We start from the raw sequence: 16,562 nt of genomic DNA, 5'->3' as shown, positions 1-16,562 counted from the left end.
GACGAGGGCCGACCTCGCCAGGGCCAACGGCTCGGTGGCGGCCTCGTCATGAAGAAGAATAAGAAGAAGAATAGGAAAAAAAGTTAAAAAAAAAATTATTAAAAAATATTTAAAAATCAAAAGAAATTAATTTGGAACATAATCAATTAGCACGTTATCAAACGTAATTCTATTTCAAAATCAAAAAATTTGGACGATTTACCAAACACGTTTTTTACTTAGAATCGGTTCTATGAACATAATAAAAAATAATCATTTATAGTCGAATCACTCTCGGTGAGTAATCATTATCAAACACGCCTAAATCTTCTCTAATTGTATTATTTCTATTTCACATTCAAAATTTCGTATTCAAAAGTCTTTCAATTTGCAATTGTTTCTCCCAATTTGTTTGAAATGGGTTTTTCTTTCTTTGTTGGGATAATTACACTTTGTTATGAAAAAATAATTGAGTTCTAATCTTTCAAAAATTATAATTAAACCCTAAAGTTTGTCATATTAAGTTCGTCCAACTTAGCTAATGGAAAATGATAACGTAGTTTTTTTATTAATTTAACCATCCTGTGACGATTGTGATATCCTAAAATTTAACCCATTTCGAAATATATGAAATAGTTATTTCATCAATACACTGATAGTTTAAGTCATATTAAAATTGCATTTGATCGATTTCAACCATGGATTTTAATCCGATTTCGGGTACCAACTTTCAAGGATTTTAAGATCAACCTATCAGACATCGGCTCATTTATCTATCAATTTATCGCTAAGCCTTAATCTTTGGACAATGATTAATATGTCGAGAATTGGAAGTTGGAAACGGAACCGGGCCAAGCGAAGGCCCAATGGGCCTCACGCCCAAATTAAAGGTCCAAATTGGATGAGTTAAGTCAAAGTTTGTCAAGCCCAAACCCAAGCCCTAATGAATAGTGTGTGTGAATAGTAACCTTGCCTCTAGAAGCCTAATTTTGGCCTTGCCTTCAAAGTCTTAATTCATTAATACTCCTTGACTTGAAGTCCTAGCTTGAGGAGTAAGAGCACATCTTGGCCCTCCATTCCAACTTAGGGAGCAAGGGTAAATTTTAACCACACAATTGCCTAAACTTTTTCCTAAAAGTTTTCATCTTTTCCCTCATTTCTCTCACTTTCTCTCTCTACCCCTTCCTTTTGGACGAATTTTCCTTCATCCCTCTCTCTCTCATACCCATTTGTCTAAAGAGAGTCGACCCGAGAGGTTACCCATTCCTCATTTCTTTCTCTCTCGGTTTGCTGCCCTACGTCATCGTACCGTGCCACCTTACCATTTGCCATCCCTCAAGGCGCAAGCCACCATCACCACCGGACCACCACCAAGCTACCAAGCTTCCTTGGCCGTGAGCTCAAGCTATTGCCGTTGCTGTGGTGTCGCCCTTCGAACTATGAGCTCCACGTTCTCGTCATCATCGCATTGCGTCGCCATTAGCTCGTCATCGCCGTAAAACCGTGAGTTAACTTCCTAATATTTTATTATTATGTTAATTGCGTATATGGGTGGTTTAGATTAAGGCTAATGGTAATTAATATGGTTTAGTTGATATGTTGTCATAATAGGTGATAAGTAGCCTTGATAGGTTATCGCGATAGGTGATAAGTGAACTCGATAGGTTATCGAGATAGGTGATAAGTGGACTTAATAGGTTATCAAGAATAGGTGATAAGCTATCACCAAATGGATGATAAGCTATCGAGAAATTGGAGATAAGGTATCACCAAACGGGTGATAAGTTATCGGAAAATAGACAATAATCTATCGCTAAATGGACGATAAGCTATTGGTTTAGGGTTGATAAGCTATCGCAATAGTGATAAGAGGTGATTTTTATGTGTTTTATACTTGATTTATGGGATGAATCTATGCATGTTTTATGTTGGTTTAATTTTGTGATGCCATGAAAATTAATTGCCCAAGTTAGAAACCTTGTATACTATTTTTAAAAGAAGGTTTTACTTACAAGAAAATGGCAAATTTGAGGTGTCGTGTTTAGATGCCATGTTTTATGTGTTAAATAGGGCAATCAGGGCTTTAAAATGAAAGTATGCAAAATTTGATGGATTAATTTTAAGTACATGATCATATGAGATTATTTTACCGGAATTTTAAGTGTAAAGATTTTCCGAGATTTATTATTTGAGCACAAACTCTTTTACACTAGGCTAATTGATGGCGGATAAAAATTGGCTTTAGTGTTGACGTGCTTGAGTGGTCACTTAATTGAACCCATCACCCAACGGGAGTTTGAGGGTGATGTGCCCGGCGGGGGTCTGGATGTTGAGTCACAGTTGAGACCGGACCAATGCTCATTTATGGAATGCCATATAGGCAGGGGTTCTAGACGTTGCTATACCCGATGGGGCGAGACGATGCCTAGTCACGCCAGAAGACCAATAACCCTTGTGGTGGATGTGGCCCGAGAGGTCATAATAATTGGAACACATGTATTGGCAAATCACATGGATACTATGAAATGTGTTTTGATTATTAGTTATGCTTAATGCATTGATATTGGCACATGTGATTAACTACTGTGCAAGATGCGCCAAGGTGAGATAAGGATGCCTACGGGTCACTTGACAGCTTTAATATTTGTTATTGGGATTGATTGCTTGACCATGTTCATAGTTAAGGCAAAGCAAGGTTGCTTTGTTATTGATTTGCAATCGATATAACATTGTATGTTTAGGCTGCCTTCGAGACGAATTAGCATCCTAGTTGAGGCTTAGGTCGTTAACTCGTTGAAATATTAATATCTTACTCTGTTGTTGTTTAATATTTTTCAAGCCCGTAGTATGGAAAACCGTCGTACTCGGTTGGGGGTCCCTTTGGAGATGAGAGATTTGGGCTGGCGTTAGTAGTTTAGATTAACCCTAACTTACTGTTGGTTTTTGTTGGTTGGTTGGAAGTTGCTGGTGTAAAGGCTTGTAATCACTAAACTTCCTAGAGTTAACAATAAATTTGTAATTGAAGTGTTTGGTTTGATGTTGTGGTGTTTTACGTGCTATCCCTGTTATATTTATCGACTTGGTGAGATGTTCACGTGCCTAGAGGTTCGGGATGTGACAACGATAATGTGACTAAAATGATATTGTTTTGGTTCAAATCTAAATTTTTTAATGTAAAGTTTATTTAAGATAGGTTATAAAATAAGAAAACTTAACAAATAAATATAAAAAAGGAATGAAGGAAAATGCAAACGACAGTTTATAGCCTTCGCCATCGTCATCGTAATTCCACTGTCGCCCTGATGATGGTGGAGGATGGCCGGCGGCAATCTGGCCCTTCGCAGTAATGTTGGGGCTTGTGTTCGGTCATCACATCAATTTTCCTTTTCCTTTTCTCTTTGTGTTTTTTAAGTTTATTTATTTTTATTATAATAAATATAAATTGTATCGAATTTGGAAAAAAACGATATGATGTATATTTCAAATTTTAGTTATGTCATCGTCACATAATAGAAGAAAATAATTAAAAAAAGTGACGCGGACATTTTCCTTTAGCCAAACCGCCATTCAAGCAATAGTTGATCACTTGCTTCGCATTCATTGCCAAATTACGAGACGTTCGAATTTGATTTCCCCAATGAAGGGATCTTGTTTGTGTGCATGCTACTCTACTTCCCTGTATCTTTTTTTTTTTTTAATCCAATAAAAGAGTGAATACCCATAATTTTATTTCAAAATTCAAATTAAACTAGCAGTTAATCCAAATGATCCAGTCGATTAAGATGCATAATGAGGATGATATCTTTATATAACTATTCACTTATCCGCAAATATAATCGTTTTCGCCCTTGGCCTTGGCGCTTTGTGAGCACACATGGATATTCATTGACTAAAGCATGGCCTTCTCATTTAGTCATCTAATTTTAGCAATTTTTACGATTGGGTCCTCAAATACTATATATATATCTAACTTATTTATCTTTCTGATCAAAGTCCTTTCCGATTAACACACTTACTTATTTTAATGTGATTGTTTGACGTGCCTACTCTTTTCTTCACTACACTAAATTTTAGAATTTTGAAACTCTTTTTTCTCCCATTTATTTTATGATATTAAAGAAAGGTACATCAAACAACCTACCAATATAATTAAATTTGATAACTGAGAAAAGAAATTGATTGAAAAATACTTATAAAATCAGAGGATTTAATTTGCATAAAAAAAAGTTGAGGAGCCAATTCAAAAATTGCACAACTTAGAGGATAAATGTGGACTTATTCCAAACCGTTATGTACAATTATATAATTTTTTCAAAAACATGAATTTCAATTTGGATGGCACGATTTCTATCCCTATCCAATTAAATCCGTGACATTAAAGTGATTACCCTATTCATTCTTTTTACTATCTTTTCTATTTTAATTAAGGATCCGGTTGTCATAGTTATGCACTTCGCATGATTTTCTTTTAATGAATTAAATTTTTTATTGTATTTTTATATATTATTGTAACATTGTACATGCTCCACACAAAAGCCATTAGTAAGAAAAAAAGACAAATTATTCAATAGATTTAAAAAACTCAAAAGTCTATTTTTTTATCATTGCTCTAGTAAAAACTTATTTGTTATTTCTCTGTCAAAAGCTCGCTTTCTTTATGATTTTTTTATTTTTTATTTCATCAATCTAAAACATGTATATCCCAAATCTCTTTATTTAATATATTAAAGAACATATCTTTTTTCCATGCTATTGGTGAGATATTTTTACAAATTTGTAAGATGCTATATAGTATCTAGGAATACACTAAAAACATTTGCACACTAAGGCATCTTGATATTTTATGGTATTCATTTCATGGATGATAATTTCTGTCAATTCAATAATGAGAGATCATTGGCATTTTTAAAAAAATTATTATTTTATGCAATTTTTTTATATAATTAAATTTTTTTTTGAAAGTTTTTCATAGGAGAATGTAATTGTGATTCGGTTTTCATTTTTCCTCATCCAATAATCCAATCATATGACATAGAAGAAAACTAATAAGAAGGGGTTTGATGTTGATATGAATAACAAAAGTGAAAATATTTAAACAAGTGATTACGTCAAAAAATTGTCCATGTAATTTTTTTGTTCTTAAATTTGCTTGATAATGTCGAAAGGAATTAGAGGTTTATTGGAAATTTCTTTTTATGAAAAACTAAATTTCATGGAAGTAAAAATTAACAATGAAAAAAAAAACATATTGCCTTTAATATATCTATGATACCTATAATAAAGAAAAATTAAATATGTAAAATTCTTTATTATGGTAACTAAATCCTATAGAGAAATAGGAAAACTAAAAAAAAAAAAAAGAAAGCTAATAAATTTGAGGCCGTCGGTTAAATTGCAATTGAATGATTAATGACATTTTTATTCTTTTTGATGAAAACCAGGTAGATTTTTTTTTTTTTTGGCAAGCAAGCGAGCAAAAACTGAAAATTACATCATTACTTTCCTAATAAAATATGATCCAATCTCATCCTCTCACAATAATAAAAAAAGGAAACAATAGCCTATCCAATACATAATTATCTGGATGGATGAATTATGGTAACTAAATCCCATAGAAAAACTCAAAAAATGAAAAGTTAATAAATTCAGGGCCAGCACTTAAATTGCAATTAAATAACTGAGGATAAATTGTATCTTTTTGATGAAAATTGAGTGGATTTTTTCGTTAAGTAAAGGGGCAGAAATAGAAAATTATATCACTGCTTTCCTAATAAGATAATATCCAATTTGATCCCCTAACAATAAAGAACGGACTGCTATTCTTCCAGTGAATTATAGACCGTTATCCGATTATTTCTGATTTATTATTTAGGACTGGAAATAGCACCGCCATGCCGAAAGTCACTCCAAATCGAAATCCATACAAATTGAAAAACAGGATTTCCCGGGAAGAGCAACGAAGCTCTCGTCACTAGCTTCCTGTCTCTCTCCCAGCACTCCTTCCCCTCTCAGAACGAGCAGCAAACCACGCGCCATGGTGGACGGAGACGGAGCACCGAAAATGGCGGTCCAGTATGAACTGAGGCCGGGGCAGACTCGTCTCTTCCACGAGCTCCCCTCCGGTCTGTCCATGGAGGTCATCGCACAAGAAAGCGACAGCAAAAGCGGTGGAGACCTCAACCCACCGCTAGTGTTTGTGCACGGGAGCTACCACGCCGCCTGGTGCTGGGCTGAGCATTGGCTGCCTTTCTTCTCCAGCCACGGGTTCGACTGCTATGCCGTCAGCTTGCTCGGTCAGGTAACAAAGACGCGTGCGGTTTGAAACTTCGGGTTTAAAACGGTGCAGCTCGTCACGTCTAGTATGACCCCAGCTTACTTCTCCAAGAACCTCCAAATTCTAAACCAAATTAGCATTCGTTTCTAATCTCTGTTCTTGGTCTGGAAATACGATGTGAACCCCACCTTCCCTTTTCTTGTCAGGGTGAAAGTGATGCACCATCTGCTCCTGTTGCTGGTTCCCTCCAGGTATCTTGGCTCTTTGACCTGAGAATCTCTTCAAGGGGCTAATGCCATTTTTTTTTCTCCCTTTTTCCCATTAGACTATTTAGACATATAGAGAGAGTGGCACTGTCCTTATTTATGCTCATCTCGTGTTGTGCTATAGACACATGCGGCTGATATTGCGGACTTCATTGACAAAAAACTTAGCTCGCCTCCGGTTCTGATTGGACATTCATTCGGAGGGCTTTTTGTCCAACACTACATAGCAAACATGAGAAATAAGCAAAGTACAGGTTAGCTTCTAGCTGGTTTAAGTCTGCATTCTGAGATACCTGCATCGATGCATAGTAGCTTTAAGCCTTTGAGGTTCTTGTGAAGCTCTTGCTTCGTAGCAGCAAAGGATTTGAAAGCAGACATTCACGTGTTGAGTGGAGAAATGCTTCCACAATCTTGGTTCCCAATAACATGTTATTCATATGCATCAAGATGGTCTCTGTACGATATGGATATGGGCATCTCTTTTAGCATATTTGAACGGGAGACGTGTATCTCAAATTTTTGATCTGAGCCCCGGGGCAGAAATCACACCGTGTGCACCTCATAAGGCTTGAATTTTTTGAGCTTTCTACTCGTGTTAATGCGTACTTAATGCATGGATCCATTCCTGATCGCTACTTGGATGTGCTCATTCTTTCATGGGAGTCTCTTAGATTGATCTGTATTTGACATTTTAGTCATATAATCATTTGGCGTTCATCCTGTTATGTGTTTTTTCTTCCTATTTAGAGAGGGATGGTTTGTTCCCAGACGTCGAAGGAGCTGTGCTTCTTTGCTCCGTACCTCCTTCCGGCAATAGGTGATTTCAGATCCCATAAGAAATACGTGCCCTTTAATGATTATTAAGGGCTCCACCAATGCTTTCTCCTTTTTGTTCAGGGGCAGGGCGTGGCGGTTTCTCTTTACCAAACCTATAGCAATTTATAAGGTAGTTTCTTATCGTCAAGAGAAACTATTCTCCTTGTCTCATTTCCAGTGGGACTTGATTTGATACTGAAGTGCCTTTGAATTTGATAGGCCATTCGCAGCATGGCTTTTAAAGGTTTTCAAACTTCTCTTCCGCTTTGTAAGGAGACATTCTTTTCTGCTGCAATGGAGGATCATCTGGTGCAACGGTAGGTTCCCATGCTTGTACTTTCGTATGAGAATCTTCTTCGATATTCATTCTGTCAAATGTCAAGTTGGACATCTGTTAAATAATTATGTCTAAATGAAGAAAAAAATTTATCACCTCAATGCATTTCTGACAATCTTGGGGGACCTAAGACTTTCCCTTTTTCCTGTAGTTACCAGGAACTACTGAAGGGTAGTTCAAGGATGCGGGTAATTGATGTATGGCAGATGAATGCTTCTCTTCCAGCTCCTGTGCCGAAATCTTCCGTTCAAATTCTCGTAGTGGGCGCAAATGATGATTTCTTACTGGTAAATTACTAAATTCTAAAGCTTCTGCTGCTTTCATCATCTGTGCCGGTAACACAAGGGTAGCCTGGGAATGAGCATTCGTCTCTAAATCCTTCTCAAGGATAAGTATGCGAAATGGTACACTCTGCTCGGAGCCTTCGAAGGCCTATGTCTGCATAGACCATATTTTTTGCCCCTCTATAAACCATCAATGACTTTGCATTAGCTAAGGTCGGGACTCCCGCTCACGTTTCTCCTCCGTTTTGTACTTAGGATGCTCAAGCCATACGAGAAACGGCTGAATACTATGGTGTGCCGCCGATTTGTGTCGAAGGGGTGGCTCATGACATGATGCTAGATTGCTCATGGGAGAAAGGCGCGGACGTTATCTTGTCATGGCTGAAGGGTTTGCGAAAGGACCAGAGATGAATCGCGTTTCTTTTTGGTCCAGTCTCCGTTTTGGTCTAGAACACAGACCGTGCTCGAAGCTCGCTTCCTCAAACAGATGATCCAACTCAGTTGTGATTTCATGAAAAGCGCCGAGCAACATGTTTGCCGGTCCATCATTTGGTGTCGGGTTTTGCCATATGTTGCAGAAGCTATTTGTATTTGTTAAAAATTTTAGATGTGTGTGTGGAAACATGGTTTTGGTATTAATTATAGTTTGTAGTGTATAGACAATGAATAAGATAAGATAATTGAAAGACAAATAACATGAGGTATGATTTATCTAGTTGATAGAAATGAATAGTATAAGATGTTTTGATAATAGAGAAATATTTCATGATATAGAAACTATCTTAGTTCTACTCCTCCAAACCGGTGGAGATATAAACCTCACATAAAAGGTGGAGGGTTTTCCCTTCACACACCTCAAAAGCAACTACAACCAACTTAGTCACACCACCATAGTTTAGCTGTAAGACAACTAATTTTCTTTTTCTCCTAGTACTATTGCTGCTCACGTACTCTTGATCCTTCTTTCTTCATGGTTAAGAGTCAACAATTGTGGGCTGCAACTTTTCCTTCACGTCCAGGTACCAGCAAGTTGAACTTTGCATCCTGCTCCTTGAAGGCTCCAGTAACTACTAAAATATTATTTTATTAAGTGCCCCTTTTCTTGATCAGCTTGTGGCTTCTTCACGTGTTTCCCATGCACGTAAATTTCTCTAGCTTATTCTAGGATTTCTTTTTCAACTTGGCTGCTGCTTGCTTGCATTCCACATGAATCTTCTAGATTCAGCTAGCAATTGTTGCCTTCGTGATTAAGTAAGTAGTTTTTTATAGATAATTTTAGAGAAAATGAATCATAATTTTCAATGGTACTCTATAGAGATTTTATGATTGCATTATTCATTCGTGAGTTTGGCTTACGAGGATGTTGTAAGGGGTTCTCTCCATCTGCTTAATGGGAATTGTCGTGCAATAACACCGTCGGAAATCTGGCAACCAACGCCACAACCATCCAAAGAGGATCTCCTCTTGGTTCTGGGTATGGTTCCCACATATACACCGACGATGCTTAGTGAATTTCAGGATGGAAAGTTGAACCGACCGCCGTTAAGGCATCCTTCATGGTGATCAGAGTAGTGGCAGCTGGCAGCGGCCGGTCGAGTCGGACGAATCAAATCCCACGGCCGAAGATGAATCGCCGCAAGATCTTGCGGCAATGAAGCTCGCCAGAACCCTCATTTATCGTGCAGAGAGAGAGAGAAGAGAGGGAAGCGAGGGAGAGGGTGGGGCCGGGAGGACCAATTTATCGTGGATTCTTTCAAATAAAAACAAAAAACATAGACAATAAGAGAATTTAGCCAAATATATAATGTAATGATGAACTTTTTATTTAGTCGTAGGCTATATGAAAATATTTAATAGTGTCTCTCATTTTCAATTCATTTTGAATTAACGGAAATACTTCATTGAATCGAATCGAACTAATCAGTCCTATTGGATCCCTACTCCCAAAAATTAAGAATCGATTCTCCCCATTTGATTATAATTCTTGATTCTTAAGTGAGATTAACTTGGATCGGGAATCAATCATCCTTATAATTTGGCACAACTTGGAAAAGTAAGAAAATTCAATAATGTCCTAAACCTTCTTTATTGCTATTTATTTCTTTTTCTTTTGATTAGGAACTTTTTCCATATGTTATTTAGCCTTCACAATTTTTTTAAAACATCAATGAAGTACTGAATATTGATTTGACTTGTCCAAACACGGTGTATATATTATTTTGCTGATGCTATATGTAAATAGGACAAAATAATTATGTTTCGATTCTGCTAAATTATAATTACAAAAATAAAATGATCTCAAATTATAAAGTGAGATATAATAATGATGTGATCATAAATGGTTATTATACTGCTTTGATGCATAGATTTTGAATTGTAGATGTAAGTCCATTTTCTGATTAACACAAATAATTATTTTAAAGCAATCGTTTGATATGCCAATTGTTTTCTCCATTACACTAAATTTTAGAATTTCGAAAGCCTTTTCCTCGCTTTCGTTTTGTAATATCAAAAGAAGGGAAAATCAAACAACTCGTCAATGTCATTAAGTTTGACAATTGAAAATAGAAATTGATTGGGGGAAAAAAAGAAGAAGCAAGTTTTAGAGGATTCGATTTGCACCAAGAGAAGTGGAGGACACAACTGAAGAATTGCACAAGTTGGAGGGCAAATTTGGACTTTAATTCCAAAACCATATGCGCAATTCTACAATATTTTTTTTTTAAATTGATATCATTTTTCGTAAAAGGCCAGAAACTCGATACCAATCGCAATCCGTACGAATCGAAGAGCAGGACTTCCCGGGAAGTGGAATGAAGCTCTCGTCAATGGCCGCTCCTCTCCTCCTCTGCGCTTATCCTCCCCCGACGCGCGCTCTTCCTTTCCGTCTCAGAGCGAGCAGCAGCATGCCGGGCGCCGCGGTCGACGGAGCCGGAGCGCCGAAAATGGCGGTCCGGTACGAGCTGCGGCCGGGGCAGAACCGCCTCCGCCACGAGCTCCCCTCCGGCCTGTCCATGGAGGTCATCGCGCAAGGGAGCGCCGACGAGAGCGGCGGGGACCTCAATCCGCCGCTGGTGTTCGTGCACGGGAGCTACCACGCCGCCTGGTGCTGGGCCGAGCACTGGTTGCCCTTCTTCTCCGGCCGCGGGTTCGACTGCTTCGCCGTCAGCTTGCTCGGTCAGGTAAACGAAGAAAACAGGACCGTAACACGCGTCCCTCGCTGACGGATGGTGTCGGTCGATGCTGGTGTCTGTGACTCGAATTCTAGAGTTTTGTGCGAAAATTAAGAAGATAGTTGGCGGTTTTTCAATTCTTTGCTATGTTTACTGAGCGAGAGGCATCTTGGAGATGGAGGCAGGGGAATGCACGTCTATTCTACGTAATTGGAATGATCATCTGCGTGGAATTCGGGAAATTTCAGAATTACGAAGTTTCATGATGGCTCATTCGCTGTTGATGAACTTGGTCCTTGAAACGATCTAAAATGAAATGAGAGGGTTGGATTGAAATATATGGTTCTTATGAGTGCGGGCATTTGGTATTAAAAAGTTAATGCCTTTGTCAAATGAGAGACACCTGGAAAAGTTATTCGAGGTTGCAAAGGAAAGGAGGGTGTCTGCCTTCCCGCTAAAGCTCTTGACACGGTCGGTAGAGATTTATTACAAGCTGCTTTTAGGGTTGCAGGATGCATTATCTTATTCCTGACAATGTAATGCGTTAATAATGCTTGGCGAAGCACTTTCTTGACAAGTGGTTTCTTCTTGCAGTTTCAAACTCTGGATTTAAATTGTTCGGCAAAGATTTTGTTCTCTCCTGTCTACTCTGACTCCAGCTTAGGACCTTTGTATTTGAAACATAAAGTAGTATTCGTTTCTAGTCTCTGTTCTTGGTTTGGAATAATGATGCTGAACTGCACTCTCCCTTTTCTTCTCAGGGTGAAAGTGATGCACCCTCTGCTTCTGTTGCTGGGTCGCTCCAGGTATCTTGGCTCTTTGACCTGAGAATCTCTTCAAGGGGCTAATGCATTTTTTTCTCCCCTTTTTAACGTTAATCTATTCAGATATATAGAGTGAGTGGTGCTGTCACTATTTATGCTCATCTGATATCACACAGTAGACACATACAGCTGATGTTGCCGACTTCATCAACAAAAAACTTAGCTCGCCTCCAGTTCTGCTTGGACATTCATTCGGAGGGCTTATTGTCCAATACTACATTGCAAACATAAGAGATGAGCAATATACAGGTTAGCTAGTCTTTGTACATTTTGGATCTGGACATCTATTTTTGCATGTTTGAACACCATAAATTCCCGTGGTTCATATTCAGTGAGATGTATATCTCAAATTTTCTAATCCGAGCCACTGACAGAAATCACAATGCATGCACCTCATAAGGCTTGAATCTTTTGAGCTTTCTACTTGTGCTAATGGCTACTTAATGCTAGGATCTCATCCTGATTGCTACTTGGATGTGCTTATTCTTTCATGGGAATCCTTTGGGTTGATCTGTATTCAATCTTTTACTCATTAATCTTTGCACGCTTAATTGGCGTGCATCCCCTAATGTGTTTGTTTTTTTAGAGAGAAATGGTTTGTTCCCGAACTTGGCAGGATCTGTGCTTGTTTGCTCTGTACCTCCTTCTGGTAATAGGTGACTTCAGATCCCATAAGAAATATATGCCCTTCATCTATTTGAGTGATTAGTCCAATGGCTCTATTGATATTTCCTTCCTTTTGTTCAGTGGCATAGTGTGGCGATATCTATTTACCAAACCTATAGCAGCTTTTAAGGTAGTTTCTTATCATTAAGAGAAGCTATCCTCCTTGTTTCAATTTGAGTGTGATGTAATTTGATAATAAAGTGCCTTCAAATTTTAATAGGTCACTCGCAGTTTGGCTGCTAAAGGCTTTCAAACTTCTCTTCCCCTTTGTAAGGAAACATTCTTCTCTGCTGCAATGGAGGATCATCTGGTGCAACGGTAGGTTCCTCTGGTTATACTTTTGGATGAGAATCTTCTTCAATATTCATTTTGTCATATGTTAAACATTTGTTACAAATTATGTCTGCATAAGGAAATCTTTGATAACCTTGATGCATTTCGAGACAAGAAAGGAGAGGGAAATTAATTCAGATGGCTGATGAATGCTTATTAATGAAAGCAATCCAGATTGCACTTAGCAATAAAATCATTAATATGACGTTCTTCATGATTCTTGCTTATTAATTTGTTGCTCTTAACATATTTCTTACCTAACCAGAGTGGTAATAGAGACATTGTCAATCTTGGTGTTACTTACACCCAAACACTTCAAATGCAAGTGTTCAATTTCCACTTTCTTCAGCATACATTTTATATTTGAAGACAATTATTTTGTTGGGTGAGAAATTATCTAATTTATTACAGTATGTATTGTAATCCTCGAAGGTACCTGACAATATGGGGGCCTAAACTTTTTCCTTTCCTTTAGTTATCAGGAACTAATGAAGAATAGTTCACAGATGCCATTGTTTGATCTAAGGAAGCTGAATGCTTCTCTTCCAGTTCCCTCTGTGCCCAAATCTTCCATTCAACTTCTCGTGGTGGGTGCAAATGATGATTTCATAGTGGTAAATTACTAAATTCTGGAGCTTCTGCTACTTTCGTCATCTGCGCCGGTCATTTTATTTTTATAGACACCATTGCAACATAACCCGAGGGTAGCATAGAAATGAGCGCGTATCTTTAAATCCTTCTCATAGGTAAGTATGTGGAATGGTATGCTCTGCTCAGAGCTATTGAAGGCCTGTGTCTGCATGGACCATATCCTTTTACTACATACCATCAATGGCATTGCATTAGCTGTTTCTATATTCTGGACTCCTCCTTACATTTCTCCTCTGTTTTATAATTAGGATGCTCAAGGGATACGAGAAACAGGCGAATACTATGATGTACCGCCGATTTTTGTTGAAGGGGTGGCTCATGACATGATGCTAGATTGCTCGTGGGAGAAAGGTGCAGACGTTATCTTGTCATGGCTGAAGGGTTTAAGAAGGGACCAGAGATGAATGGTGTTTCTTTTCGCTCTGGTCTCCATTTGATCTAGAATGCAGACTGCGTCGGAGCTCACTTCCTCAAAACAGATGATCCAACTCAAATGTAATTTCAAGAAAAGCGCCGTGCAACATGTTTGCTGGTCCATTGTTAGGTTGGGTTTCTGCTATGCGCTGCAACAGCGACTTGTAATTTAGCAAACTCGGCTGTGTATCGAATTTTGGAGAGATTTTATGATTGCATTATTCATTCGTGAGTGTCGCTTTTGAGGATGTAGGAGTTCTCTCCATCCACTTAAATGAGTATTATCGTGCAAAAACACCGTCGGCAATCCAGCAACTGATGCCACAACAATCCAAAGAGGATTTTGGTTCTTTGTATGGTTCCCAAAAATACACCGACGTTTACTTGAAAGCTGGCCGAACGCTAACGACCCGTTCAAGTCGAGTGAATTCGCACTAATGTACTTGACGCATGCCGGTGTCCGTTGTCATGAATCTAGAAGCATATCGACAAAGTTTGACTCGGTCTTGCTCTTGTGAAAATGATGTGAAACCCTAGCTGCCAAAGAAGACCAACTAGTTCTCGATCGGGGTCAACGGAAAGCAAGGCAACAAATGAGGAGGACCACGAGGGTGCTTTTCTATTCCATAGAATAATTTCTTTTTAGTCTCTGAAATAATTTTTCAGTAAAAAATGCGTTTAATAATTACATAAAATTTATATTCTCAGAATAGGAAAAAATAGAAATGTGTTTGGTATAACCCATAAATTTTTATGTAACATAAAATTTCTTTTAATTTTTAATAATTTTTTTTAGATTTTTCTCTTTTTTTTTTCTCTCTCTCTCTCTCTTCTGTTAGATGCCTTAAAGTAGCCATATAATAGTTACATGTTAGGAATTATTCAATGACAAATAAATATTCACTCATTATCATATTTATATAAATGAGTCCATAAGATTAGTTACGACTAAACCTATTCTTAGAATATGTGTGGTGGGTTTACAATTATGCTGAATCTTCAAATAGTTCCCGCTTGATGGATCATTAAGATGATATTGATAATCTTGTTGAGGTCAGTGTGTTTTCAAGTTTCACCATTTAGTATTGGATACCTAAGGGGATGATGGATCATAAATTATTAGGTATAATATAGGCGCTTGTCTTGGACAAGTTTACTAAATGTGACAATGATATAACAATTGGCAATATGAAAGCTTTTAGTGGGGTTAATGTATGATCATTCATGCTTTAGTCTTGTGTAAAATCCTTGAACCTGAGGCACAATGCTAACTTGTATGTTAGATGATTATGGCTCACAAGTGCATATCTTGACACTTCGTCGAACCGTCTCTATACTTGATGTCATAATTTGTTTACATACGAAGGCACATGCATGCATAATATGGAATATGTTTTCTCATTATATATAGATATATAAGATTGATGTTCTATGCAATCTAATCATGACATTTTATTGAAATCCTTAATCGAGATTATAATTGAAAATGAATGATTCATGTCTTGTAGAATATATGTCAATTAGATTTGGATATATGATTGAATTGGTGACTTGACCAATAATTCCATGGTCTTTGTTCGATTGGGACGTGGTAAGACAAAATGATTGAATTACATGGTTGCTAAAGCTTATAGGTTCATTGGGTGCGTTTGGTTGGATTTTTGGGGAAAGCTATTGGGTAAATGCAAATGACTTTAGGTTGAAGAGACTTTTCATAATGCAAATTATGTTTGTTAAATTACAATTTAAAAGTCCATTATAAAGTACATTTGAGCAAAATGGTGTTTGGAGAAATTGTATTTGTAAAGGACTTTTGTGATAAAAAAAATTGTCAAAAGAAAAATATAAAAAAAATTGACCGGCAAGGGTAGGCGGCCGCTGGGCATCGAAATCTATTGCCAGCGGCTGACATCTAACTCAGGTAGCCTTGGAGACAACTGAGGAGGGCTGCTTGGGGTTGAGCGACCCCTGAAGACCATCGGTGAGGGCTGCCCAGGGTTGGGTGACCATCGACGAGGGCTACCGGACATCAGGTGACCCCTGGCGAGGGTCGCCGAACATCGGGTGACCCTTGGCGAGGGCCATCGGACATGGGGTGACCCCTCGCGAGGGTTGCTGGACATCGAGCGACCCCCTACGACCCAGATCTGGGGCGGCGAGGTCGCGGGAGGACCTCACCGCCCCTGGATTTGGGTTGCGGCAGGGTCACGTGACATTGCCACCCCCGGATCCGGGTCGTGGCGAGGTCGCGCAACCTCCTAGTGACCACCGCGACCTAGATCTATGGCAACGAGGTCACGAGAGGACTTCATCGCCCCCGGATCTGGGTCGCACGACCTCACCGCGACCCAAACACGGCGGCAGTCGCACCACTCCCCGGTGACAATTGCATGGGCCATCACGACCATGCCAAGCCATCGGCGGCTGCTCACAGCTTTGAGCAACACGTTAGCCAACCTCACGAAGAAGAAGATTAACAATACAATGACAAGGGCAAAACTGGAAAAATTGAAAGTAAATGGGGATAATCTTGGAAGAAAATAAA

The 16,562-nt window shown here is 38.5% G+C and overlaps 2 protein-coding genes across 2 annotated transcripts; both read left to right on the top strand.

Annotated features, from left to right (window-relative positions):
- The first annotated feature begins 5,563 nt into the window (after positions 1-5,563).
- On the top strand, positions 5,564-8,367 carry LOC104455909. The gene is made up of 9 exons (XM_010070613.2): positions 5,564-5,577; positions 5,974-6,277; positions 6,460-6,504; positions 6,644-6,773; positions 7,267-7,336; positions 7,417-7,465; positions 7,555-7,652; positions 7,824-7,959; positions 8,212-8,367. The coding sequence occupies exons 1-9, from the start codon at positions 5,564-5,566 to the stop codon at positions 8,365-8,367; spliced, it is 1,002 nt and encodes a 333-aa protein (XP_010068915.2).
- Positions 8,368-10,714: 2,347 nt separating this feature from the next.
- On the top strand, positions 10,715-14,244 carry LOC104454405. Its single transcript, XM_010069244.3, has 8 exons — positions 10,715-11,138; positions 11,891-11,935; positions 12,073-12,202; positions 12,540-12,609; positions 12,701-12,749; positions 12,840-12,937; positions 13,428-13,566; positions 13,852-14,244. The coding sequence occupies exons 1-8, from the start codon at positions 10,770-10,772 to the stop codon at positions 14,005-14,007; spliced, it is 1,056 nt and encodes a 351-aa protein (XP_010067546.2). The 5' UTR covers positions 10,715-10,769; the 3' UTR covers positions 14,008-14,244.
- Positions 14,245-16,562: the final 2,318 nt, after the last annotated feature.

This window comes from Eucalyptus grandis, chromosome 7 (assembly GCF_016545825.1).
Source record: "Eucalyptus grandis isolate ANBG69807.140 chromosome 7, ASM1654582v1, whole genome shotgun sequence".
In the NCBI taxonomy this organism is placed as follows: Eukaryota; Viridiplantae; Streptophyta; class Magnoliopsida; order Myrtales; family Myrtaceae; genus Eucalyptus; species Eucalyptus grandis.
Note: the sequence above shows the minus strand (reverse complement) of the source record. Positions and strands in the feature narration are given on the sequence as shown.